Here is a 26654-nt window from a genome sequence, read left to right on the forward strand (position 1 = left end):
CATGTTTTCATTTTAGTTAACACACGTCGACTCGGCTTGAAACAACTGATGCACGTGTCCTTGAAAAGGAAGTGAGGACGCTCCTTACAAAATAATAGTTTTTACAACGTGCAAAATGCAACAAATATTTTGACCGTGACACTGCGTTTCGAAATGAATCGTCATGAGTTAAAATGGCGTCTTCATTTTGTCCCCATTTAAATTGCTGAAAAAAAAACATAGCTTTTTTCCCATTTTCGTAGTTTTGATACAAAATGCATTTTTAGTAGTTTGGTAAAAACTGGGGTAGTAAACTACGGATCTCTGAGAGTTGCTAACATTTGTAGAATGCAGTCAAATCCGCCTCAGTGAGCTAAAAGGCATTGTAACCCAACAGGTTTAAATGGAGGCATGACAAACTGTGATTGCCACACTAAACAAGAGCTTTAAATTGTAAAAAATATTTCTCCCCAGGATCACATTGAGAACGACAAACATTGTGGGGCTTAATAAAACAATACGACAATACGTAACGGTTACTAACAACTTGAAAGCAATTCGCAGTGGGATGACTAGCATGCATTTTCTTGGCGTCTTAACACTCACCGCCTATTACTCATCTATAACTAACTCTTATGCTTAATTTTCCTACATTGCCCACTGTGGTATAACTGTTTATTTGGCATTATGTTTAATGTTTGTGGGGAATTGGATTGGATTGGATTCGGGAAATTTCGTTGTCACAGTAGCAAGAGGGTGAGGATGCAGAAATAGGAAAGGCATTTCAGACATAAATAGATAGGCAATAAGTAAGTTAATAAATAAATACATGAATAAATATATAAATAAATAAGCGTGTTGCTGAAGAATATATATATATAGATGTATATATACACATATACATATATATTACATATATATACACATATATATATATACATATACACATACGTGTACATGCACACACACACACACATATATATATATATATACACATACACATACACATACACATACACATACACATACACATACACATACACATACACATACACATACACATACACACATATAGCCAATCCTTCACAAACGTGTGGTTTGTGGAAAAATTGGCTATTTTCTATGTTTGTGTGCAAGAAAATGAAGTTAGCAGAAAATTAATATGTAAAGTTTGTTAGCCGGAATTCTTTTTGAAATGTATTTCAGCAATAGAGGGGATTCAAATAAAGCACTATATTCGTTGTGCAATGTTGTACTAAACGAAGCTGTCAAAGCGCACTTGTTTTCTTTTTCTAAGCATTGGGTCCCTTTATTTTGGTAGCGCCTGGAGAAGTCTTATCAGGTCCCTGTCACGGCTGAAGGGTCTCGCCGGAGCGGTTATAAAAAGGAAAAACACACAAATGCAAATGCATGTGCATGTGTGAGCGAAGGGGGGGGTGAAAGCACCATCCGTGCACCCTTTGGGTAAATATCTACCGCCAAGCTTGGACTTCAATCTTAATTCTTGTGTGGGTGCACGGAAACAAAAATTGTATTTATTTTTTTAATCGCAGCCACGACTTCATGGAGAAGACTACTACCCCTCTATCACCCCCGGCCGAGGCTGACATATTCTTACCACCATCCTATTCCCGCGTATATCGCTCTGAAGGGCAAATCCAATTCTCCCCATGAATGGATTTGCCTTGTGCGAGAAGTGCTTGTTAGGTTCAAGAAATGCAAAAAGGATTTGGAGGAAAATCCAATAGACTTTGGGTTTCAAGGAAGACCTTGGCCTTCCACCCACCGACTGGACTATTTTACAAGCATGCTACCTTACTAAAGAGGAGCGTCGCAGGACTTACTGAAAGCTTCCACCAGTTCTCCCTGCATGCCGTAGGGTACCAAAGGCTCGGCAAGCTCGGAGAAATAGGCCTTCATCGCTCCGGCAACTGTGTTGATGGTGAAGTCTTTTTCCACCAGGTCCAAGCCGTGATCTGATAAAGAGGAAGCGTTGCACCGTCAATGAATGGCATATCTTAAAATTTGTTTCATACATAAAGTGCAACGGATTATAGGATGCAGTAGTAGTAGTGGGGAATAGTGTTATACATCCATTGAATGGAGATCTGGTAGAAAAAACGACATAGTATAGTAAGGCTTTTTTTCTTAAAAAACAACAACATAGTATATAGTAAGGCTTTTTTTCTTTAAAAAAACGACATCGTATACTAAGGCTTTTTTCCGTTAAAAAACGACATTGTATAGTAATGCTTTTTTTCGTAAAAAACGACATGGTATAGTAAGGCTTTTTTCTTTAAAAAACGACATAGTATAGTAAGGCTTTTTTTCTTTAAAAAAACGACTTAGTATATAGTAAGGCTTTTTTTCGTTAAAAAAGACAGTATAGTAAGGCTATTTTTCTTAAAAAACGACAGTATAGTGAGGCTTTTTTTCTTTAAAAAAACGACATAGTATAGTAAGGCTTTTTTTTCTTTAAAAAAAACGACATAGCATAGTAAGGCTTTTTTTCATTACAAAAACGACATCGTATAGTAATGCTTTTTTTTCCGTAAAAAACAACATAGTATAGTAAGGCTTTTTTTTTCTTTAAAAAAAAAACGACATAGTATAGTAAGGCTTTTTTTTCTTTAAAAAAAAACGACATAGTATATAGTAAGGTTTTTTTTTCGTAAAAAAACGACATAGTATAGTTAGGCTATTTTTCTTAAAAACGACATAGTATAGTGAGGCTTTTTTCCCTAGTAAAACGACATAGTATAGTAAGGCTTTTTTTTCGTAAAGAGGAAGCATTGCACCCACAGTCAATGAATGGCATATCTTAAAATTTGTTTCATACATAAAGCACAGCGGATTATAAGATGTGGTAGTAGTAGTGGGGGATAGTGTTATACATCCATTGAATGGAGATGTGGTAGTATTGATAGTAGGGGTTGTGTAATACATACACTAGATGGAGCTGTAACAGTAGTAGTAGTAGTAGTGGGTTGTTTTATAGATACATTAGATCAAGGGTGTCAGGTTCGTGGGCCGCGTTAACGTCAACTCGATTTCATGTGGGCTGGGACGATTTTAGATATAATATTCAGATTTTTTTTAATAAATTGATTAAAACCCCTGAATATTCAGTTTTTTATAGATCTAAAACAATGTTTATTTTAGCTTTTTTTAAATATATTTTTAGATTTTACAAAATGATCTTTGAACTAAAAACACAGAAAAAATGGATTAAAAAAATACAATTATTGATTTAAAAGGGGGAAAATCAGGAAATTTAATATACATCTATACTCTTCATTTTAATTAGATCCTAAAACAGAAAGTCGGCATTCATGATTTACTTTCCCGGGCCACACAAAATGATGCAGCGGGCCAGATTTGGCCCCCGGGCCGCCACTTTGACACGTGCATTAGATAGAACTGTAGTAATAGTCGTCATTGGGGGTTGTTATAATATACACTAGATGGAGCTGTAGTAGTAGTAATAGTTAGTAGTGGTTAGGGGTTGTGTTTTACATCAGCTAGATGGGCCTGTCTCTCCCATATCTCATTTTCTGAACCACTTTATCCTCATTAGGGTTGCTGGAGCCTATACCAGCTGGGGGGGACACCCTGAATCGGTGGCCAGCCAATCGCAGGGCACAAGGAGACAAAGGACAACCATGCACACTCACACCGATACCTAGGGGCAATTTAGAGTCTCCAATCAGCCTACCATGCATGTTTTTGGAATGTGGGAGGAAACCAGAGTACCCGCAGGAAACCCACGCAGGCCTGGTGAGACCAAGCAAACTCCACACAGGTGGACGTGACCTGTATTTGAACCCAGGACCCCAGAGCTGTGAGGCCGAGGAGCTAAACACTCACCCCACCCATTATTGTTTTCTTATTTATTGAATTATGAATTTAATGACCTGGTATCTCTCTCCACTGTATTATTTAATAATATATTTCATGGGATTCTAAATGACATGCAAAAAGCAAAAAGAACAATTAAAACTTTTGATGTGCTACAATTTGTTTTCCTTTTAATCATCACTTCAAATGTGTGTAGACGCTTCCAAGTATGTGCAATCGCGGCTTCTCAATACAAATATACTGCAGTCCAATCATGAATAAATAACGGTGGACTTTGATCTTTATTTTTGGCTGCTCAGAAACGACATAGCCTCATTTTGCGAGGTGATTGGAGCATTCTACCCCACTTATGCGGCTAAACGAGGTAACCAAGATATTAGAAAAATCTGGCAACCTGATGCGGCACAGCAGACACAGTTAAATGAATAAGTATCTGTCAATGTGTCAATCAAAATGGCCGTCTTGAATTATTCAGCACTGCTTCGAGTCGGATTCCTTGAGTTGGACTTGAGCCCCCCCCCCCACCCCTCATTTACATGTCTACTCGCTTGCATTCTGCCGCCATCTCACTCTGGCTGTCCATCTTAGCCATGATGTGCTTCATTAAACAAACCAATCTGGAGATAATGAAGCGCCCTAACCTTATAAGACACTTGCTTGGGCACACATGCACATTGAGAGCCGGGAGAAAAGTTAGAAGGCAGCATCCATTAACAAAGTCGATACCCAAGTGTGATTATTCAATAAAAAAAATAAACAAAGGTCAGAAAATAGACTGAGAACAATTCTGGTCTTTCAGTCTGTTCAGTCAACGATAAATAATCCCATCAATTATATGGTCAAAAATGTTTTATCTGCTATAACCGCAAAATATTTGTATTTGCTAAAGACAAATGATGACAGACTAATTCCTTTTTCGCAAAATAGCGGAAGGTACGAAATCAACAAATTGAACCCCTGTGGTTATTATTACTTTCAATGCAGCGGGTAGCCTTGAAGCAGTTTATTTTTTGGACCGTGGCAAACCAAGTAATGCATTGTCCCCATGAAAGAGTTCAGAAAGTGGAAGAAGATAACTTACCTTGCTCAAACTGTCGCTGCATGCTCTCCATCTCCGCCTTGTTCCCGCTAACCCTGTAGATCCCCTCAGTGCTCAACCCTGGTAAAAAAAAAAAGAGCAAAATGCTTTATATACTCAAGCACTCAAGGGTTCCAATAGCCCATTGTTAGCTCATTTGTCCTTTTCAATACACTATTAGCGCTTATTAAACCCATAAAGCATGCTAAAAGCCAGCATGGAGGCCACAGATGAGCTGAGGTTACCCGAGTGCTACATGTTAAGACATTCACTTCTGTCACATACTTGTCCTGGTCTACTAGAAAGGTTTTAAGATCTAGATTGGAGCCAGGTTGGTATTCGTTTCGAGGCAGAACTGTAGAAAGTTGGGTGCAAAAAAAAAAGAAACGGGAGAGAAAGTTAATTGGTCCTATTTTCCGCTTAATACTTTCCACCTTGGATTGTCTTGCAATGTGCTCGTAAGGTATGTTTCCTGCCTTTTTACATCAAACAAAAGACACAGTCAAGTGTGATGTCTTGAGGTTTCAGTTAAACGCTTGTTAAAGTGGCCCCCGTTGGTCTTTATTACCTGCTGACAGCACATGAAAAGCATGAAGAGCAGCCTAAAAAGCTATAGTTTTGTTGGTTGGATGTTTAGCGGCACAAACTGCTGCAAAACTATAAAGTTTAAAAATAAAAAAAGTGTTGGATGGCCTAACTTTAGGACAGTTAGTTCTGTGAATAATTACCGTATTTTCCTGCATAGAAGTCGTATTTGTAACTAAAAAAAAATGATGACGGAATCAAAAGTACGGCTTATATGCGCACAAGCCTTGCTATACTCTTTCACCAGTAGATGTGGGCAAAGTAACATTTACTATTTGTGGTTATTTTCTGCTTTGCAGTAAGAAAACAACCATTACTGGATGACTTAATTCTTTTTGATATTGGCTTATACGCGAGAAATTGTAAAATTCAACAATTATAATGAAAATGTAAGGGTGCGGCTTATACGCGAGTAAATACGGTAATCACGTTGCTGCTTAAATTGTAATTCAGCATTTTTTCATGATCTCCATCTCCATCAGTGAACTTGCCCATTCAGACTTTTGACAAAGACGAAGGGGAGTCGGCGTGGGCGAGGTAGAGCGAGCTTTCAGTCAAGGCACACGGATGGCATCGACCACCTCGCGTTCCCAATCAATTACCCACAAAAGCTTTTCAAAGCAGACGAGAAGGAAAAGAGAGAGAAATGGGAGGGTAAATGGGAACAGTAAACACCCAAGGACGAGAGCAACGGTGGGGGACGGCTGAATGTTCGGCGCAAAGATGAAAGGATCAAACTATAAAGCAAGATGAAGGAAGCAAGGAAAGAAGGAAGGAAGGCAGGCATGGCGGAGTACCAATTCGCAACGTATCGAAAATAAAATAAAATGGTGCTTGATCTTCTACTGGATTGGATTGCACGTTTTGGAGAATACCTTCTTGGAAAGCGTCCAAGAAAAGTTGTGGTGCCAATTCTAGTTGCCAGCCAGGGAACATTTCAGACATTTTAATGAATAATTGATCGATTACAGTCAACTGTGCCTATCAAAAGTAGTGAATGTCATTTTGTCACTGAGTTCATTGACGAGCATAAACTTTTTAAACTTAGTCGTCAATCAAAAAGCAGCGAAAAATAAAAACTAAAATGTACATAACATTAGAATGCTCATTAATTTGTTTCCTGCCAAGTATTTTTAAAGAACAGCGTCCAAAAAAAATCCATTTTTTGGGGGGGGGTTAAGAGCATTTCGACTGATTGTTCCTAAATCTATGAAAAGAAAGAGTAGACTCCTTTAGGAATTCCTTTACATGAAAAAAATGAGTTTTAAATATTGCTTCATGGTTAGCACTAGGGTTAGTGTTGGGGTTATTCTGGGATATTATTATATATGTGCGTATTAATCATTATATGTATATGTGATACATTAATCATTATAAGCAGACGAAAGCTCAGTATAACAAGGACACTTGCAGCTGGCTACGAGGACATTTAATTGTTTTTAGGACTATTGACCTGACAGATCACCAAGTTCCGGGCTGAGGACTGTTGATCTGAGTTTGCAATGAAGATCTGTGAAGGACTCTTAAATTGCTTTGACTTGGATTCCGGCAGATGGCGATAATCGAATCAACTTCCGAAAATACTCGCATATTGTTTCAAAATACTGTCGCTCGGTTCACCTTTTATGAAAATTATTATGCTTAGTTTTTAGTGTAAAATATCCCATATTATTTAGAATAAGCAAAAACGCAAAATTTCAGTAAGCTATAAAGGCGCATTTTAAATTCAAAGTTAAAAAGAAATCTGGACTCATTTCTGAAGTGGCAATTTTTCATGAAAGAAATATGATGAGCAGTAGCAGTAAGTATGTGAATGGACTCTCAGGCACAAGAAAAACATGAAGTCATTGTCATTAATGAGGCAGCAGGTTAACCAGTCGCGCCCCCATCGCATTTCACAGCGGGACGACGCTTCAGCCAATCCCACATCAGTCGATATTCCCGAAAGCCTCTCCGCAGGCTAAACCGCCCGAAGGCCCATTTCATCGCTCACCATGGCGACAGCCGGGTCGGCGGGGTCTGCCCTTTGCGTCACTACGGAGGCTCACGTAGCCGGTAGATATGCCCGCCGCATACTCGTGCGTGCACATTTCACCACCACATCTATCATGCAAAAAACTATACTAGCTGCAAAACAACAAAACAGCACGAGCATTCTTCTCGCAGATATTAGCTGTGGCGTCTAATAAAAATAAAAAGACATCATATTACAATGCGTGCTGTTCCAAAAAGACGCTAAAAAAATGGGAACAATCGGTTGAAATTATCGTCAGAAAATGACTTTCTTGAAATCTCATCTGGCTTCGGTTTAGAGCAGCGACCCGAGGGCTGGAAGTGGCCCACTAAGGGGTCCGAACCGGCCCGCGGGGTTGTTGGGTTTTTTTTGCTGCTCATTTATACTGCATGTACAAAATGTTTTCATAGATATTTGTGAGTTGTGTGATCAAGTGTGTGCAATAATGTACTTGGCTCCATTTCCTATCTGCAATCTCATTCATTCATTTAGTATAAAGATTGATTAAAAGCTACTTTATTAAGGATATTTCAAAAGAAGTCAAGACAAAAACAGATGACCAGCGACTGCTCTGCTGTAGGTATTTTTGCACAAGGGTGGGACGGCTGTGGGTCAACCTGGCAAGCTCAACGCTCGCTCGTTATCAAGCGCCACGAAGGTGACAAACATAGTGTCAGCACTATATCGTAATTTCCTGCAAGCACCATTATAGGCGCAGATCGCAGACACAGATTACAGCTAAGTCTTGACTTGCAGCAGCTACCAAAAGCCCATAATACATTGTTAGTGATTTCCTCCTCATCCGTGACCCACGGCTGTTCTATTGTGCTAACATGAAAGCGCTTATTTCATTTATTTTTAGCTACAACTTGATTTTACAGTGCATTTGATAGTTATTACTCAACATGAAGCCTACATAGTTACTCTAATAATGCTCAATTTCATGAAAAAAATAATCAGGTATTTAGAAAGAAGCATTTTACATAGCCCCAATTCAAACAGTGGACAATTTTTTTGATTGGGTGATAGGATAGGTTAGGAGGATCTAGGCAAGGAAGATGATCTTTAAAACCTCCAGATTACTGAGGGACTGTGCGGTAACCTCAGTCTTAGTCTGCAGAAGGTCCCCACCTTGTGGACTTCCTGTGTGTGGCTCCAGTTTTTTTTACCTAGGTCTACAATGTCTTCTGTGTCTGTTTTGCTACTGTAACCAAGAAATTTCCAGAATGAGAGGAAATAAAGTTCTAATCTAATCTAGTTGTTGCTTTACTTTTTAAATTGTTTCTTTCAACTTGGGCCTTATTTTTCCAAAACAGAGTGTGATTGATTAATGTGGCTCAAATTTCCACAATTATACTGCGTTGAGGTGCCAGTAGAATTCAATAGTTAATTTTATTCATCCTTTCGTTTTCTGCATTGTTTATTTGCACAAGCGTCGCGGGGGCGCTGGAGCCTATCCCAGCCAACTATGAAGGACAGTAGGTGGAGGACACCCTGAATGGGCTGACGGCCAATCGCAGGGCGCAACCAGACGAGCAACCATGCACACACTCGTAGCTATGAAGAATTTGTAGTGTGCAATCATGCATTTTTTGGGATGTAGAAGGAAACCGGAGCACCAGGAGAAAAGGGTCAGTCTTTTAATTCTTTTCATGTACTTGCACTTGGTTTAAATCGTTTACGAATGATAACCACTGGTCCAGTGGATACTTGTTATCTCCGTTATCTAATTTGTACAGCACGGGTCTTTGATTGGATCCCTTCGGTTTGGAACATTATACTTGTTGAAGTGAAGGTTTTTATTTGGGTTTAAAGAGGCAGTCAGATTTTAATGATCTGAGTCTTGATTTTTGACTTATGGAGATGGGCAATAGAGGAGAAGCGAAAGATGCACGGATAGCAAAGAAAGGGAGGCAGGTAATAATACTGCCGCGATAAAGAAATACGGGTGAAGAAATAGATGAAGGAAATCAAAGCTGACAGGTCGAAAGTACTCAAAGAGAATGACGGCGGAGGGGGAGTGAATCAGAGCTACGGAAACAAGTCAGTGAAGGACAAGGAAGGGAATGTGAATCAAACCAAACACTGGAGGTAATAAAGTTGGAAAAAAAAAAAAGAAAAACGCCTAAGATGGAGTGCGGGAATAAACGAATACGCAAGATTTTTTTTTCCGCTCGCAGAAGTTTTTGGAAGTGCTTCATTACACGTGTGAAAACGGCAACGCGAGACCTAACGTGACGCCTCATTATCCAGAGAGTTGCCTTCACTCTTCCGAAGGATGTTTTGGAAGGCTTGAGTAATCCACACTTTCACAGGCCTTTAATGGCAGCCAGATTAAAAGCGGAATGCAATGGAATGTCAGTAAGCACCAGAAATGCTTTCCGTGAACTCATGCAAAAACACAGTTTGGACTTTTTCAAAAGATAATAAAAAAATAAATCCCAAAAATATTTACAAACGCTTTAACATGTCAGGGTTAAAAAGCTTTTTAAAAAAATAATAATAACTTGAATTATACTTCAAGTAGACAACTGGCGTACACGCAGTGCCTAGCGAGTATTTGAAAAATGTATTATTTAAGAGAGGATCTTAAAATGACAAAAGATAAAATGTCCAATTACGAGTCTTTCTTACCCGTGGTTTCGATAAATCGGATGCACTTCTCAATGAAGACTGGGATGGGCCTCTCCAGAGTTACCGCGGTGACCAGTGGCATTCCGAAGTAGTTGCTCTCGATAGGTTTGGAGATGGAATGCCTTGGCTTGGCACGCTGTTTCTGAAAGAAATTAAAGATAAGATTGGTCAGCGGAATAGGAGTCCAGGTCTTGATTGCTTTGACGCCATTCCCGAACCATTGGCGCTATTGTCTTACTTGATTGCTTTGACACTATTGCCGAACCATTGGCGCTATTGTCTTGCTTGATTGACAACGCTAACAAAAGCCCTTTGGATGAGGTGCATTCACACGCAACATGTGTTATGGTTGCAAGTATTTAGTGGAATGCATGGACAGCCATCCCGCACATTCCTTCAAAGCTCGTATGATAAGCAATCGGTTCTTCAATCCTGTTTTTCAGCCTGATCTGCGTATAACTTTGATCGATATCGCCAGGGTGCCGCCATACTTTTTTTTTTAAATACTGAAAATACAAACTGTAATTCCTTTCTAAACAGCCTCGCTCACAGGAAAACATTCTCTGCCTGCCTCCATATGGCTGTATCGTCAACAGTCATTTTACTAAGCGTAAATAGCAGGGGTGTGCAAACTATTCCACTAAAGGGACGTTGTTTTTTACCTTCCAAAAAAGACAGAAAAGACAGCAATGTTTAACCAATGAGGTTTCTTCTGAAATAAGTAACATTTTTTAAGTAGGGAGGTCAGAATTAGGTAAAAAAAAGATCAGGTTTTTAACATTTTTTCTATGGTAGCTAATGAGTTACAGTAACAAAATGATCCATATTTATAATGTAAAATTCTCTAGACAGATTATATTGCCACTATTGAAACAAACCTTGAAGTACTAAAATAACTAACAAATAACTAAAATAGCGCAATTTTGTTGCATTGGGTTTATACACGTACAAGTTGATTCATGTAAAATACACGATTTAAACAATTTGTTATTTTGGTGCTACTCAACTGAGAAAAGAATTTGTTATTTTCATCTCATTGAAATCACCCTTTTATAGGATTAGAATGTTGCGGTAAGATTACTCAAATTGGGGTGGACAAAACACATTTGGATATAGTACAACAAACCCCCCACTGCCCCCTCCTTTTTAATACATTTACTGGGTGTGAGACCAGGACTCGGTATTAGCAGATTCGCCAAATTAGGTTAGTGGCAGTCACATGCAAAAATATACGATTGGGACATCCCTATATTTAAGACACCAGATTAGTGAAAACGTACCCCCCAAACCTGCACCCGGGTTCGGACACCCGTGCGATCATGGTTTTAGGTGGCGGTATTTTGATGCCCCCCCCTCCCCCTCCCCCCACGGCCTGCATCTCCAGTAAGTCTGGCAGATCCCCACGGCTATAACCTGGCAGGCTGGTCAGTGGGGCCGGGGATGCATGGTTGGCTGCTCACGTGGACTGCAGCAGCAGAGCGGGCCTGACACATTGTGGGTGGAGGAGGGCTCATTACGGAGACGGAGCCCAGACTGGCCTCGGCTCTCGATACTGCACTACACTGAAGGTTTACCATCTCGCTTCTACACACAGTAGCGCACAATGAAACCGCTACATGCAGAAACAGAGCAAAAAAATAATCATTAAGACAGAAGTTCAACGGAGCCTGACATGTGCACTTGTCGTACTGGCAGCTGAATAAAATAAAAAAATAAAAAAATCGAAGCTGTCTTTCGCACGGAGCCCTCGTTCAGTGGTCGTCTTACATTCGGCCTATATTAGAAGTGGCTTAAATGATGCTTCAATAGTTTTATAAGATTTTTCGATGTTTACCAATCTTGCTATTCATTTGAAAGTTTAAGTCGTCAATGTGTGAAAGGCGAGCGTTATCATACCCTTTAATTCTCCCCAGCTCAGTTTAATATCCTCGCAGGACTGTGTTGTCTACGTTGGTCTAATCTCCCACTCTCCTACTTCTTGCATGAGGACACTCGAGTGGAGCTAGGTGACAGAGGAATTCAAAACATTCCACTTGCCGGCTCAAGACCAATGAAAAAAAAAAGCTGCAGGGCGACGGAGCCAGGGGGGGGGATGTTTCCGGCCTCTCACTGAGTGAGGAAGGGAATACAGGATAGGTTGCGGCGGGATCCTCCGGTAAATGGAGGGAGGGGGTTGGTAAAAATGCTAAAAACTGGAAAGCCATTTCAATTATTTGTTGCCAGCCGTCACAACTCCGAGTGGACGGTCCCCTCGGCCTCACGGTGGATCTCAGATGTGTTGACTGCTTAGAAAGTCAAAGCACAGTACACTTCCAAAGATGATCGGATAACTCGAAAAACACCCACACAGACGGCTGGCTACCCTACGGGGATTTTAGACTGGAGCAGATTGAGTATGAAGGTTTTTTTTAGTGGAGCCAGCTGCGTGGAAACACTAGGATGGAACCAGATAAGACCTTTTTTACGGCAGCAATGAATGGCTTGAATATGGACGCGAAAACCCTTTTCGTAGGAGTCGCTAATTAGTGCAAAAATGATGGTATAAATGGTGCATGGTTTGAAATATAAACATTTGTAAAATTCTATGTATTGATTTTAACCCTCGCAGTCACAGAGGTTCAAGGGAAAGGTCAGCTCTACTGGAGCCTGAACCCTTGCTTATTTAGGTCACAGGCAGTTAGGCAATGCTGTGATAGTGTAGCTTGTACTCTTATCTTTTCAGTTTGCAAACTGTTGGTGCTCATTGGGTTAACATTATGAATCAAATTACTAAAGAAAAAAATGGTTTGGGCCACTAAGTGATAAAAGACAGACTTCATATTGGCACTCCTTCGACCTCACAATGACTGTGTGAAAAGCTGTTCATGATCAGAGAAGCGCAAGCTACACACAAGAGCCTTCTGTACCAAGCCGTACAAGTGAATGAGCAGCATACCAGGACTGATAAACATTTCAAGGTCAAAAGTGTCACCGCGGGGGTTGGAGAGGGGGGGGAAGAGTGAAGAGGCAGATACCTATGAAAAACACACCACTCAAAAATTAGGGGAGTCAACTTTAAATCACCAAGAAGATCCTTGTCACTGCAGGGTAACATCATCTACATCATTTTTCTTTTCTTTTTATTATCATCTGTTGGCCCGAAACCCACGACTATGTTTCAGTTATTTTTATGTACAAATGATGATGGGAGTTTGACGGTTGAATCATTCCAAATATAATTAATGCGAATAAAAAAAGTGTTTAAAAGTACATTTAGACCCCAAGTCATGTTTTTGTCAACTTTGTAGGTAAGTAATTGCATGATAATTTTTGGAACATCATAAATGTTTGCAGATAAATAGCCTACATGTCATCTTGGTTTCATTGCATTAATGAGTATATAAATGAGATGGCGATGCTTTCAAATAGTTTTGACATGTATTGAAGTCCAACTCTGAACTAAATACGTTTCAACAATACATTTCTTGTATCTCTGATCGCAATTTAATGACTTGAGTTTTCATTTTGCCTCTGCTAATAAGCTTGTTTGGGGGGCTCCCACAGAGCGGTCAGGGACAAACTTGCCAACGTGTTTTTAGGAGGATCTTCTCAAGCTTGTCATGTTTTCACTGAGAAAGGCTGCCCGAAAGCAGATATTGCACTAATTAGTCTTCGACTTCCGCGATAAGTTATCCTCCAAAGGAGGCAGGCAGGTGCTGATTCTCAGCCAAAAACTAATTATACTTCTACTCTAGCCGTCAACAAATGCATGTGCAAAATATCTTGTATCAATGTGCATCACCCAAAAAAAAACTTTAATTAGACAAAATATTTAACAAGTAGCATTCTGTAGAAATGTAGTACCTTTTGGGGAAGGAGATGAGATAGCTTAGCTGCTCATGCATTTAATTTAAAATACAAGAAAGTTTGAAGAACTATACAACTGAATCTCTGCTGCTTACAATTAATTACTCAACAATGCATTATTAATGCCTAGACCAATTTTTTTTCACCTTTTCTGTGTCTGTAATTGAAGGTATTTGATCTCAAACACAGCGCGTTATCCCAATTGACCTGACAGTCAAATTAACCTCACAAAAACCAAAAACAAAAGAATACTGACCTTTGTATTTCTGCGCAGGCTCTTCAGGATATTTCTCCTTTTAGGATCTTCACTCTCTTCAATGGAATTGTCCTTTTGGCTTCCTCCGTCATCTTGGCTAGCCTTGGGAGGACCGCCCATTTCATCGTCGCTGCCTATGGAGAAGCTTGTCCGAAAACTGCTGAACTTCCCAAGTCGTTTCGATCTATCCCTGTAAAGCTTGGGCTTTATCCCGATGGCCGACAATTTTCTTCTCCGCTCCAGTGAGCTGCTATCGGCCTCGCTGTCCGACCCGTTTCCGCCGGCACTCCCGTTGGAGTGACCTTTGTTGGCGTTGCGAATAGTGATGATTTTGCCCTGCGTGCTATCATGAGGGACCGCGTAGATGCACTCTTCTTCCCCGTGTCGGGGTTTGCTCACAGCATCCACGGGCTCCGCGTAATCCGAGGGATCGTAGCCACCGTCGCTACCCGGAGCCCAGGTGACGGCTTGCGGCAAGGAGCGTCTGTTGGTGCTAACCTGCTGGTCCACGTAAGGACCGAGATTGACCTTACGGGCAGGTTTGGGTTTCACTTGCGGAGGCACCTTGTTGTTCAGCTTACTCTCAAACGTACTGAGCTCAGAAATGACGGAAAATGTATCACTGGAATCCATATCTGGCAGCTTGAAGCTAACCAGATGGGAACCGAGACCTCCATCTTCCCTGAAGGTGGGGTAAGGCGGTGAAGGGTCAATGTCGTCTTCCGAGTCCATGAGAATGTTAACCGGACTGGGAGAGCCACAACGGGGGCTGGTGCTCTCATTGGTGCAGGCTTCGGCCACGTTATCGTACATGTGCGTAGCTTCGATAATGGTGCGCTTCTCCACTATATCTTTGAGGAACGATTGGAAAAGATCCATTTTATGAAGCCCGCCAACAACTCCTCCGTGCCCACATATTATTGTGTTGAACCTCGCCTCAATTTCATGAGCCAGTTCCTCTCCTTGACTGACCTGTTCCCTGGCTGAGTCGGAGTCCGAGAGCTCCATCTGGCTTTCCCCAACTGCTAACAACTGGACCGGAATGATGTCTTGAACCTCACACAGGAAAGCACATAACGTTTCCAGAGACGCTTTCCGACGAGCAGAATAAACCGCAATGTAGCCGTGGACCAACTTGGTCTTGCGGAGAGAGAACGAGGAGTGGAAGGACAGCAGAGACAGCTCGATGGTCTGCCTCTGACTACCTATACTCAGATCCAACAGGACGGAGGTGCCACAATGGAGACTGCTCGTGGGGCGACAATGCTGGGGCAACAGGAAAGGAGCGAGGAGCTGATCTAGATCATAGGTGTCTCCGCACATGAGGCACATGACAATCTTGAGGTCCGATTCCAGAACGGCTTGTGACGGAGAGTCTCTGAAGGCAGCTATTGAAGGAGGCAAGGGCGGCGAGCTACTACGTAGGCTTCTCCGGGACTCCAAGAGACCTCGTAACATCTGGTTGAGATGCTTTTCGTTGAAATTACGCCCGTAGCCCATGCCGGGAGAGGCTGGTTCCAGGTAACGACACTGCTGCTTTGCGGCCACCTGCAAGCCTTGCTGGATCAGGGTGTGAGCCGTTTCCCCTCCAATATCCCCTATGGAACCCACCCCACGCTTAGTCACGAGCAGCAGGAAAAGCGGAATTTGGGCTAAAATATTTTCTCTGTCCCTTCGACTTATGGTTGACTCGCGAAGCTTTTCTACACTTTCAACGATATACGAGAGTGATTCCTTCGAGTTGTACAAACAAAGGCAACCGTGGGGAGCAAAAGTTGGCGTGTGGAAGGAATTAACTGGCAGACGTACATTGCCCTCTATGGGTCGAAGGGCTAATTCATATATCTTCCCATCTAGCACGTACCGATCGTCACTGGTACATAATGCCCTTATTTCATTGGCCATCTCTCTGGCCAGCCCGTCTCTGCCAAGGATGACCAGATTGATCCTTTCGGCTCTGCCTCCATCTAATCTGGAAATATCGGGCGAGGCGTAGCGAGTGGGGAATCTAGAAGCAAGGATCTGCTCGAGTTTAGAGTCCACGCAGTGGGGGCTGTTGGGGCAGGTGTCCTTTGTAGGGTGGTAGACAAAGTGGATATGTTTCAAGACCAAAGCGTCTCTCTCTGCCTGCAACTTTTGCAAGGCTTTAAACCTTTGCTCATCCCCCAGCAGTTCTTGGATTGCTCCCATTTTTTCTTTACTTGGCTTTGCGTCCACCTCCAGTTCATAAAAAAGCTCAGAGTATTCAAGAAGCAATTCTTGGAAGTCCTCTTTGGCTCGGTCAATAATCTCCTTCTGATGTTTATTGTAGATATCCAAATATTCCGCTTCATCCAGCCACTGGTAAAAGTCTTCATTCATGATGAAGCTACGTGCTTCCTCCCACGGTTTACCTGGAGAAATGAAAGGAGAGACGCTCAGCCTCTCCTTAAACTCCCACCTGATTTCAGCCCGTTTTCGGTCATTCCTGAGCTGCTTCAAGTGGGTCTCATAGATATCCTCAGCCGTGCGGGTTTCCAAGAGGTCCTGCGGAATGCGATCATCTTCCATGCTGTCTATGTGCGGTGTGGTCTCCCACGGTGTGTCATCTAAGACCACGAACCAATGGGAAAAATCTCTCTTGGTCTCTAAGACTTTCTGAACGCCAGACCAGCTCAAGTGGTCTATCTCATCCAGCTGTGGTAATAGTATAGACAAGGCCTGTGGGAGAGTACTTAGATAGGCTTTCCTACGTTTCTCGATGTGATCTTGCTTGAGTCTGTGCACGTGTTGTTGAAAGAGTTTCTTTGCTTTAGCCGTTCCCTCGAGGAAGACGTACTCTTTGTACTCTTGGGCCGTCTGCATCCGGCGACTGACAGCCGGCCACAGCTCGTTGTGGTTCTTCACAATTCGATTGACAAGCCACTCGTAGCGGTCCTTGGCTGAGGCAATCTGTTGACTCTGCTGTTTCAGCGCCTCAAAGTAAAGGATGATTTTAGGCTTTCCTCGACTTTTGTCAATGAGTTGAACAAGTGTCAGAAAGGCTAGGTCAACATTTACATTGGAGCGTGCGGATGTTTCCACCACCTGGAGGTTTTTCTTTGCTAGCGCAAAGCTGTGCGAGTCTTTAATGTAGCGTTCAACTCCTTCGTCGCATTTGGTGAGAACCAGGACCACGGGTTTCTTAGTCTTGCCAAGTTGGTTGTACAGATTTGTAACAAACTTCATCTGATCCTCAAAGCTGCGGTTCATGCCCCGGCTTACATCCACGCAGAGTAAAAATCCGTCTACCATGAGCTTGCCCTCGGGCATCTGCTTCTGCTCAAAGTCCTGCTCTAGCCCCAACTGGTCTGTGCAAAAGTACATCAGCTTCTCAGCCGAAGCCAACTTAGTGGAGGCAGCCCTCTTGATGTACGGTTGCAGTGCCGTGCTACGATGTGGCTGGAATGTCTGGTCATCGATGAATTCCGTCTGCTCCACCACGTTCATACGGCACTCCGGCCCCTCCTCCACCGTCCGCCCGGACTCTCCCCAGAAGAGGAAGTGGTCATTGTTTACGACGCGACCGCCAAAGTCACTGGTGCTGAGAACCGAGGTGTGGTCCAGGTAGAAGTCATCCGCACTTGGCCGGACGAAGCGGTTGCACAGGCAGGACTTGCCCACTCCACATTGGCCCTTATCTTTCTCCGTACCAGACAGCCCAACCACGACCAGATTATAGGTGGGAGCCCGCGCATCTTGCTTTTTGGCCATCATCATCGCTGGCAGAAGCTCATCCTGTCATGCTTGCCTCAAACTCTAGCGAGAGAGGGAGGCTGCCAAGGACACGGGGATCCCATGCAAGAGGATTTACTGCACTCTGATTTGACCCTGAAAGAGAGACAAGGAGAAGTGTAAGTGAGAAACTTAGATGAATCAAGAATGATATTGACAAGCCATTTTTCTGGAATTACCAACGCTAGAATCTTAATTATAATCGTCTTTGGAGATAATTATTTTCTATTTGTCACCCAATCATTCCTTTGACTAAGGTTTCCTCCAAAGACTACAGTCATTAACAGCTGATAGAATCTAGCGCACCACTTAATAAGTTTTTTCTTGGCTGAAGATGATTCAGCACCTGAAAAAATAGGGTTGCGTGAAAGACAGCTGAAAGAGCAACATTGTTATTGTTAAGCCTTAATATTCTGGGGTTATTAAACCACATTACAACAATGGTTGTCGTATTGCGCAAAAAAATCCGTATAGGCTGTTCAATTCCAGAGGAATCATTAATTAACATTATTATTATGACTACATTTTCACTGATACGACACACAAGCACATCAGTGAAAATTAGCGCCCAACTCCCATCAGCCCAAATGAAAGACGTACATAACAAATAGATGAAAGCATACATGTGGTCTCAGCTACTAATTGGCCAACTAGGGAAAGCCATCTGCATTTTAAAAGCCAAAAAATCAGTTTGCCGACTGACAGTGTTTGAAAATGAAAAACATGTTTTTATATTTTTCTTTAAAAAAGCAAACTCATCAACGAACAGTGAGACAAAATGTTTTAACATTCATTTGAAAGTAAATATACGAGAGTAAATAAACAATTTGGACTTGTTTTGGCGTCGACAACGTAGGCATTGTTTTCTGGGGGGGGGGCGCTATATGCATTCTGTCATGTGACATGATCGAAACAAAATTACTTGATGAAACGACCCTTGCTGTTTGCTACAATTTGTAAGGAACGTAATTCCTCTCACAATGAAACGACGACTCGTATCTTTGTCAAAACATAGCCATTCACGACATTAAACATTATTTTGCAGCACGAAGCACCTGTTAGAAAAACAGTTAAGCGTAATCAAACCTGAATTTTTGTTGTGGAGAGTTTGCGGTTATGCATTCATCTTTTGAAAACACCGAACTTCAAAGCATAACTCTGTTCTGGAGGGTTAAATGGTGAAATGGAACTGGCAGACTTTCTTTCAAAACAAAAATATAGACTATATATTAAAACAATACAGTGGAATCATCTGCATAAAACAACCAAGGAACCGCCATGTGTCAAACTTGGCATATAAAACGTGTTCGATTTTGGAAAGCGGCGAGGAATTTGCTTAATCAAAGTTCAAAGCTGACAGTTACAGCAGAGGCCTTTAGAACTTGGATTTCATAATTCCTAGAAGACTGTCAATATCAATAACAAAGGAAAAATATTCCCTGCTGTGCTTTTGCCGTGTACGAGACAAAAAGGGACTCATTATGAAAAAGAATGTCCTGATTTTCGATGTTTTGCCAGGTTTAAGATGAATGAAATATTTATCAAACGATTATAGCAATAAGCATTATTCCTGTTAAAATGAAGAGATACAATGTTCTACTTCGACATTAGTCTATAGATAACGTAAGACATGATATATTATATTGTATGAGTAGTTTAGCCTTTTGCGACCTGGGATAAAAGGACATGAAATCAATTGAAAAATAAGGTTGGGAAAAAAGACAAGCTTCACAGTTGAGAAATCTTAAACAAAAGAACTTTTATGGCACACTTACAAAAACTGAATGGGGTGACAAATAGACAGGGAGACGTCCTACTTTAACGCTGTATTAGACAACTGACCTATATATTGGCTTTAGCAAACATGTAGCGGCATGTGGACAAAAAGATAAATCAGTTGATGTCCTTTTGTAATAATTCACAGATCAATGTTTACAATATAATCGACTTGGTGACTTCTGGAATTCCTGAGAACTGACGAATAGTTAAGACTTAGATCTGAGCGTACGTTGTTTCATTTTTCAAAACCGAAGTCAACTCAAAGTGCAGTTTTATTGTTTTGTGATATCTGACATCAGATAGGGTGTAAATAAACGCCTTGTGAGACAGACTTCAATGATTAAGACAAACTGACAGAAGTGGCAGTAAAACTACACAAATGTGCATTTCCAAAGGTTTTCGCTGAGAGAACACTTGCTTTGGCTTAGCTTGACTTTTAAGACACCTATGCCCGAACGGAACTAATTTTAGAGATTAGTTCATTGGTCGATTGAGATTGAGTCTGGCACACACGTCCAGACACATACCGCAGTGTCAGGGCAGAGTGTTGAGAGACCGAGATAAGTTAAAGCATGTGCTGGTCCATTTTTCTTCATCTTAAAAACGGGTAAGCCGAGAGAGGATGAGGTGGAAGAAGAGCAGGAAGGAATGGAAGCTTCTCTTTGGGGGAGGGAGGAGGTCGAGGTTAGGAAGTTAGCGCACACAGAGAGAATGGGGGTATGGAGAAGAATGGTTGAGAGGGGAAGGGGATAGAGGTCAGTGGCCCGAGCCATGTGAGCTCCACACTGGAATCCCCTCAGGAAAGAAGGGGCAGGGTGTGGTGGTAAAGCAGGGATGAGGAAAGCATGACAATTTAAGACTAAGGGGCTAGGCTTTAAACGGAATACTGATAAAAATGGGGGATTTGGGATTGGATTGGATTGATTCCTCCTCCTGAAATGATGCGAAAAAGACATTCATTCTCCTTCCAAGTACCATCCCTACCTAAATCTGTGTGCAAAATATTTAAAAAAAAATGTTTCTGTTTTTCCAGTTTGTTGCTATGCGCGACAACAACATGCTCTTAATTGAAATGCAGTAAAAGCATATTTCTGGTCAAATCCAATTGCAAGCATTTACATTGTTTTAGTAGCTTTGTACTAAATTATAGTATTGTACTAGCATAAGAGAATAAGTTGTTTCGTGGATATACTAGAGTAAATAATTGAGAATTTGAAAGCCATTTAACTTCTGGAAAAAGGTGTAAAAATAAACCCGAGGCCCTTCTTGAGAAAACCGCAAGTTATAAAAATGAAAATGGCAGGATAATTCAAGTCATACTTTATTACGCAGACGCTCACCGCACATTCTTGACGCGAGCGCACGGCTGGCTTGGCAAATGCTCCGTTAAGAGCAAAGCATAATTGGAAGTTGTTTACAAGTGTTTTCACCAGTCTCAAAGTACCTTCACTCAGCTGACTACCTTCAAAGTATAACACAGGATAGAGAAGTGGCATTAGTGATGTCGAATCCGTTTTTCCGCCCCCCCTCCAAAATGTTCTCTTCCTGTGGCACTTTCTTTTTCCAATTATTTAAAAGGGTTAAAAGAGACAAGTAACAAGAGCCTATTCTAGGTCACTGCCCATCTGGAGGACAAGAGATGGCGAGAAAGATAGGCCGAACCAACGGTAGTGGTGCATCAGTGCGTGAGCTTCACAAAACCATGTGCTACAAAAGCTAGCGAGGAAAGAACAGGCTGTGTTCACTGTCCAGAAGGAGAAATATTTGCCCAAGTACGCGCCTTCACGGGGTAGCCGCATTCCTCTCATTACGCCGCTAATAAGAGTCAGGAAGGCCAGAGATTGAAGCATCTTTGTACAAAGCAACAGCAACAACAAGGAGAAACTAATTCAAGACAACTTTTCTGGGAATCTAATGAATGCTCACCGCTGAGGCGGAACGTAGCGTGTCAATAGCACTGGCGATATTAATGATTCATTCTCCAGATATCCCTGGGCTACTCCTTGAAGTAAATCCTTTCTGTAACGGCAAAAGCATTTGATTGTTTTTAAGGTTGATTGGCATCTATTTTGTAATGAAAAGCACCCAATGAAGAATCACGGTTTCCAGATTGCTTCGCCAGCCTTCTGCTTGTGAACAGTTATTCACTCAGGAGGTTTGGGAATTGAGAAGGTCATGAAACAGTCATGAAGCAGCGTGACGGGAATGACAATGACAGTGGCAGAAAGGCAACATTGAGAGAATAGCAGTTCTCTCGCGTGTTTTTTCTTCTTCCATTTGTTGTGAACATGTTTTCCCTCTCTTACACTTGCATGATGCAAGAATACAAGCGCTTCCTTCCGCCCTTATTGTTTTTCTACTCGAGTGCGATCAACCCTCCTCATTTTATAGATTTCCCACCCCCATCTGTCAGGATTGTCTCTCTGGTCATCATGCTCTCTCTCTCTCTCTCTCTCACACTCTTCCTCCCCATTCAGAGCGGTGTCTCAGGGGAAGTGTCGTCCATTAATAAGAAACTGGAGGTTGAGGGCGGGAGATAGAAGCCGTGGGTCGGACATTCCTTGAATTTCCGAGTTGTCATGCGCTCGCATTTTCAAATGTTATAAAAGAATGACACATAGCACTCCTTCAAATAGGTGGACATCCCATTTTGGGCCACGTAGGCGAAAATATTTACATGATCTTGTCTTTAAAAATAAGTCAATTGATTCCCTATAAAAATAATAGCTTCTGGCATCCCTAATGTCAACAGGGTGTGCTCACGAGTTTCTTTTGTGGTTTTCTTATCAATGTTTAAAGCTTTTTTTCCCCTAGTAGAATTCTCCACGCTATTCTGCATGGTGTAGCTGACGAGCGCATTCCTTACATGTAACAGACAAGAAAAAGCACATCTGTAAGCAGACATAAAAACAGAGACGGGGAACGAGTATCACGGTGTAATCCAGAAGAGTTCTGAGAAGGATTATAGACTTGCTGCATCTCCGCAAACGGCGCGTTCCATTCATTGATGCGATCTGATCTCATGGCAATACAACATCTCGCAGGATACAGTAGCAAATCCCTTCAAGTCTGATATACCGCACTGCACATATGAATATCTGGCACATAAACCCACCTTTATTACTGCGCCATTTTCGAGAATGTACATAGACATTTCTGGGTTTTGGGTACTACTACTCTTCCTGCGCCAGCCTGGCACAGTGGCTATAGCACATCAGGCCCAACACACCTCCCGAAGAGAGTGTCAGACAGATGGACAGAAGGCGGAAGGATGCCAGATGAGGGTATAAGAAGGCTAAGCAGGACAAAGACTGTAAACAAACACACTCAACAAGTAAGAATGCAGGATACAAATGAAGAAGGGAGAGGCAACCCAGACTCACAGTCCAAAGAAATATGGGTTCTTGAAAGAATCAAAACCCTAATTTGGACAAGCGTTCGGATGAGAGAGTCGGAAAAGTGGATGTAACGGCGGTTTAACCTTTCCAACTGCAGCAGAAGGTCTTACCGATAGGACCTCTAAATATAATGCGCCGCTGACTGTGACAGCAGGAAGTTCAAACTACTGTCTTATAAATCCTCCCAGTGTCGCACATTCATCGAGAAGGAGCGACAGCGTGGTGTCTCCTTTAACGTGGAGACCATTTCTCTCCGAGTGGACGACACCAGAGCACGAGTTATGGGACACGAGTGGTTCGGAGACAACTTCAACAACTTTGGAACAAAAGTTTGGAGCCGTCATTCACCAGAATTGACTTTGCGTCAAAGTTTACAAGCGCAAGCTTCATTTACTTACTGTGCAAGGTACAATATTCCTTTACCACCATGCCAAACGGGGATGGATTTGCGGGCTTTTATGGGCTGGTGCTCACACACACACAAAGTCTTTGCTCAGCGACACATCATAAATTTGATATAACGCAAAAGGTATAAGAGCAGTTTCTCAAGCACGACCTTTGGCGCTTACATTTCGCATTCAGTCTTACAACAGCGGCCGATAGAATGTCTGCTTACGAGATTTCATGTTTGAGCGAAACGTTTCTCCTCAAGAAGAGGACACGCATTCGTTAGCTATGTTGTCACCTGGGGCTAGCGCATGGAAACAGCTCTAACGGCAACAAACACGTATGCAAATACATGTCAAGTTAAAAGACTGGCAGGAGACGCTAAACGCAAACGGACATGTCATGTACTTTGGTATGACAACTACTTGGTTGAGGGAGATTGAAAGACTTCGCATGAATGAGCAGCCAAGTCCGACTGTTATCGGGTTGACGGTCTCACAGAAGCAGGGAAAGCCCCCTTATATGTATCTCCTTTCATTGCATGCATCTGGTTGTCATTTAGGGAAGTTTTTGCACTTTGTTTTGAATACATTTATTTGTCTGTTAGGTGCATGACCTAATGTGTTATGACAAGTGCCTCTGACTTTGGACGCCTTAATGGACTAATGTTTCAGGAACTGACCGAAAATGACAAGGGGGGCTTTTTTGGAATGTGCTCCGAAAGCCAGGAAGAGCAAAAAGGAAAATGCAAACGCCTGTTGTGCAATACATATCGACCGATTTTACATTGGAGGAAATGGTATCAAAGTCCAAACGAAATCCCTCCACAACATAAACATGGGTATAAAATCAGAGCGTAAAAACAGATTAACGTTGAAAACATTTGACTGAAACCTTCCTAAACGAGTTCTGAGGAATTTGAAGCTTCAACATACAGAAAATGGCACAGATCTAGTTTCCGATTACCGATCGTTGGCTTCTTTCCACACCGCTAAAGTACAAGCGACAAATTGCATGTACCGTATATTCCGCACTATAAAGTGCAACTAAAAGCCCTATAGGGTGGAAAATACGGTTTTGATACTGGTCATTGAAATGGTTTGTTTTTTTCTTAACCTCAAAAGATTAGGAGCTTCAACTTACTGAACTTCAGGAACAAAACAGAGTAAAATTTGGATTCCACATCCATCAAAAAGCAGTCTGTACCACCCCCAAATCAAACTGCAAAGCAATTTTTTTGCCATCAAGGTACTGAAATAAAAGGCTTTGTAAAAGCTTGTCAGCCGAATAACTGAGTCGCATTGATTTTGCTCCCAGTGTGAAAATTAATTAGTTAGTCTTTTTAAAACACTCACTCAAATAAATATATAGCAAGCCTTTTCATGCTTGGTATCTGCAGTTTTACCCAAAATTGTGTTCTACGTCGCTTACAACAAGATGTTGCGTTCACACACAGGCACGCAAACTCTTAAGTGGCAGATGGTCCTCACACACACACATAACACACTAAAAGTGCGCCATATGTTTGCACGTAGATGCTGTACCTTCAACAAGTCACACCAAATGTCTGCAGTCTGCTTAAATAGCCAAAGTTGAAATAAATTCCGATTTTTAAGACCACCCCCTTTCACCACCATGAGTAATTGTCATGCACTGCAGAGCCTCGCCGAGTCCAATTAAATGAGGAGAAAGAGAAATGGAGAACACGGGTCAGCCTCAAGGGGACTAAAAGATAGCGTAAACCTATTTCTGAGAATGTGTATTCTGAAGATTATTTCTTTAGTGGCGGGGAAAAACCACACTTACCCAGAGCCTGGGTCTTTTCATGTTTCTTATGCAAAGAGGACGATTGGGACTGGGGCGGGTTCAAGTACCAAGATTCGAACAAAAACCTGGCAAGAGCACAAAATGAAACACAGCCCAATAGGTAACGTTTCTACTCGATGCACCAAATCTCGTTGCTCCGAAAAGGGCTAATGTAGCAGAAAAAGCAACTTTGAGACAATACAATGCAAACTACTTTCCAAGATGTGCAAATAAAAACTAGTACTCACTGAGAACAGTCCTAATCAAAGCTGAAAATTGGGCAAAAAGTATAATGCATGAAGCGCCTTTAGGATGGCAAATGGTGATTTCTATAGGTTTGAACTAACTCTTTACAGGGCACTTATTTGGATGTCTAGTCAAAAATAATTTGCTGGTGAAAAATCCATGTCTTCAGTAACGTGGTGGGCATGTAAACACGAAATCAACATGAAAATATTTAGAGAATTGTTCATACCATAACAAAAAAAAGTTGTAATTCCCAGTCAAAGGGGATTAAATGTCTAGCGCTGTTTTTTTTCAAGTCGTTTGCTGGGTAAAAATCAATATATCATCAGTAATGTGGTGGCATCTCAACACAAAATAATCAAAACATTTCAAGAGAGAATTGTTCATCCGTTACAAAAATAAAAGAATTTTTCATATTGTCAAGCTATTTTTTTTACCTAGGCAATTAATGTCACTTTTGTTTGTGAAATTGGACACGTTTCAGAAGACCACTTTGTCAGACAAAGAGGCACAAATTGCGATGAGATGAAAACAGATATCTTTTGAATTAATGCAACATTTGTAAACAGCAAAAAAAAAGATTGGATTCTTTTGTTACGGTGGGGCAAAAAAATCTGAGAAACGATAAACACCTGAACCCATTTAGCCATCCGAGTGAGAAACTACGCGAAAGAAAATAATGACTATGTTATGGGAGAAAGTCTGGTGAGGTTGTGAGACCAAAACCAACATAAAGGATCAAAATGACTCTCCGGCAAAGTGAGTTGAAAAGGGCTGAGAAGGATGTGAGATGAGAGGCGGCAAAGGGATGAGAAGGTTAACGCTGGCCGTTTCTGCTGAGTGCTGAGCACTTGCGGTTGGCTAATGGTACACTGGCACGGCTACTTCACCATCCACTCACATCCACTTTTTACGATTGTCTTCCTGACAAGCCTCAACAAGTAGGAAATAAGCACTTGATTTTGAAAAACGAAATGGGAAAGCAGAAAATAGATTGTCTTCTGTTATTGGCTGCCGTTTGCTCACTTTTTTGGA

At 41.7% G+C, this 26654-nt stretch overlaps 1 protein-coding gene across 5 annotated transcripts in view; it reads right to left on the bottom strand.

Moving 5' to 3' along the window:
- The window catches only part of arhgap35a (Rho GTPase activating protein 35a), a 54422-nt gene that overhangs the window by 3803 nt on the left and 23965 nt on the right, over positions 1-26654 (bottom strand). For 2 of the 5 annotated variants that reach the window (XM_077610795.1, XM_077610799.1), the window contains exons 2-5: positions 14251-18099; positions 10149-10290; positions 4919-4996; positions 1824-1955 (exon numbers count right to left, since the gene is read on the bottom strand). In XM_077610795.1, the coding sequence (XP_077466921.1) occupies positions 1824-1955; positions 4919-4996; positions 10149-10290; positions 14251-17988 (4090 nt within the window). In that variant the 5' untranslated portion in view covers positions 17989-18099. Of the gene's footprint in view, positions 1-1823; positions 1956-4918; positions 4997-10148; positions 10291-14250; positions 18100-21122; positions 21676-21708; positions 21802-22897; positions 24572-26654 lie in introns of those variants that run through there. The other 3 variants (XM_077610796.1, XM_077610798.1, XM_077610797.1) reach the window with 3 other exon arrangements.

This window comes from Stigmatopora argus, chromosome 10, assembly GCF_051989625.1.
Source record: "Stigmatopora argus isolate UIUO_Sarg chromosome 10, RoL_Sarg_1.0, whole genome shotgun sequence".
In the NCBI taxonomy this organism is placed as follows: domain Eukaryota; kingdom Metazoa; phylum Chordata; class Actinopteri; order Syngnathiformes; family Syngnathidae; genus Stigmatopora; species Stigmatopora argus.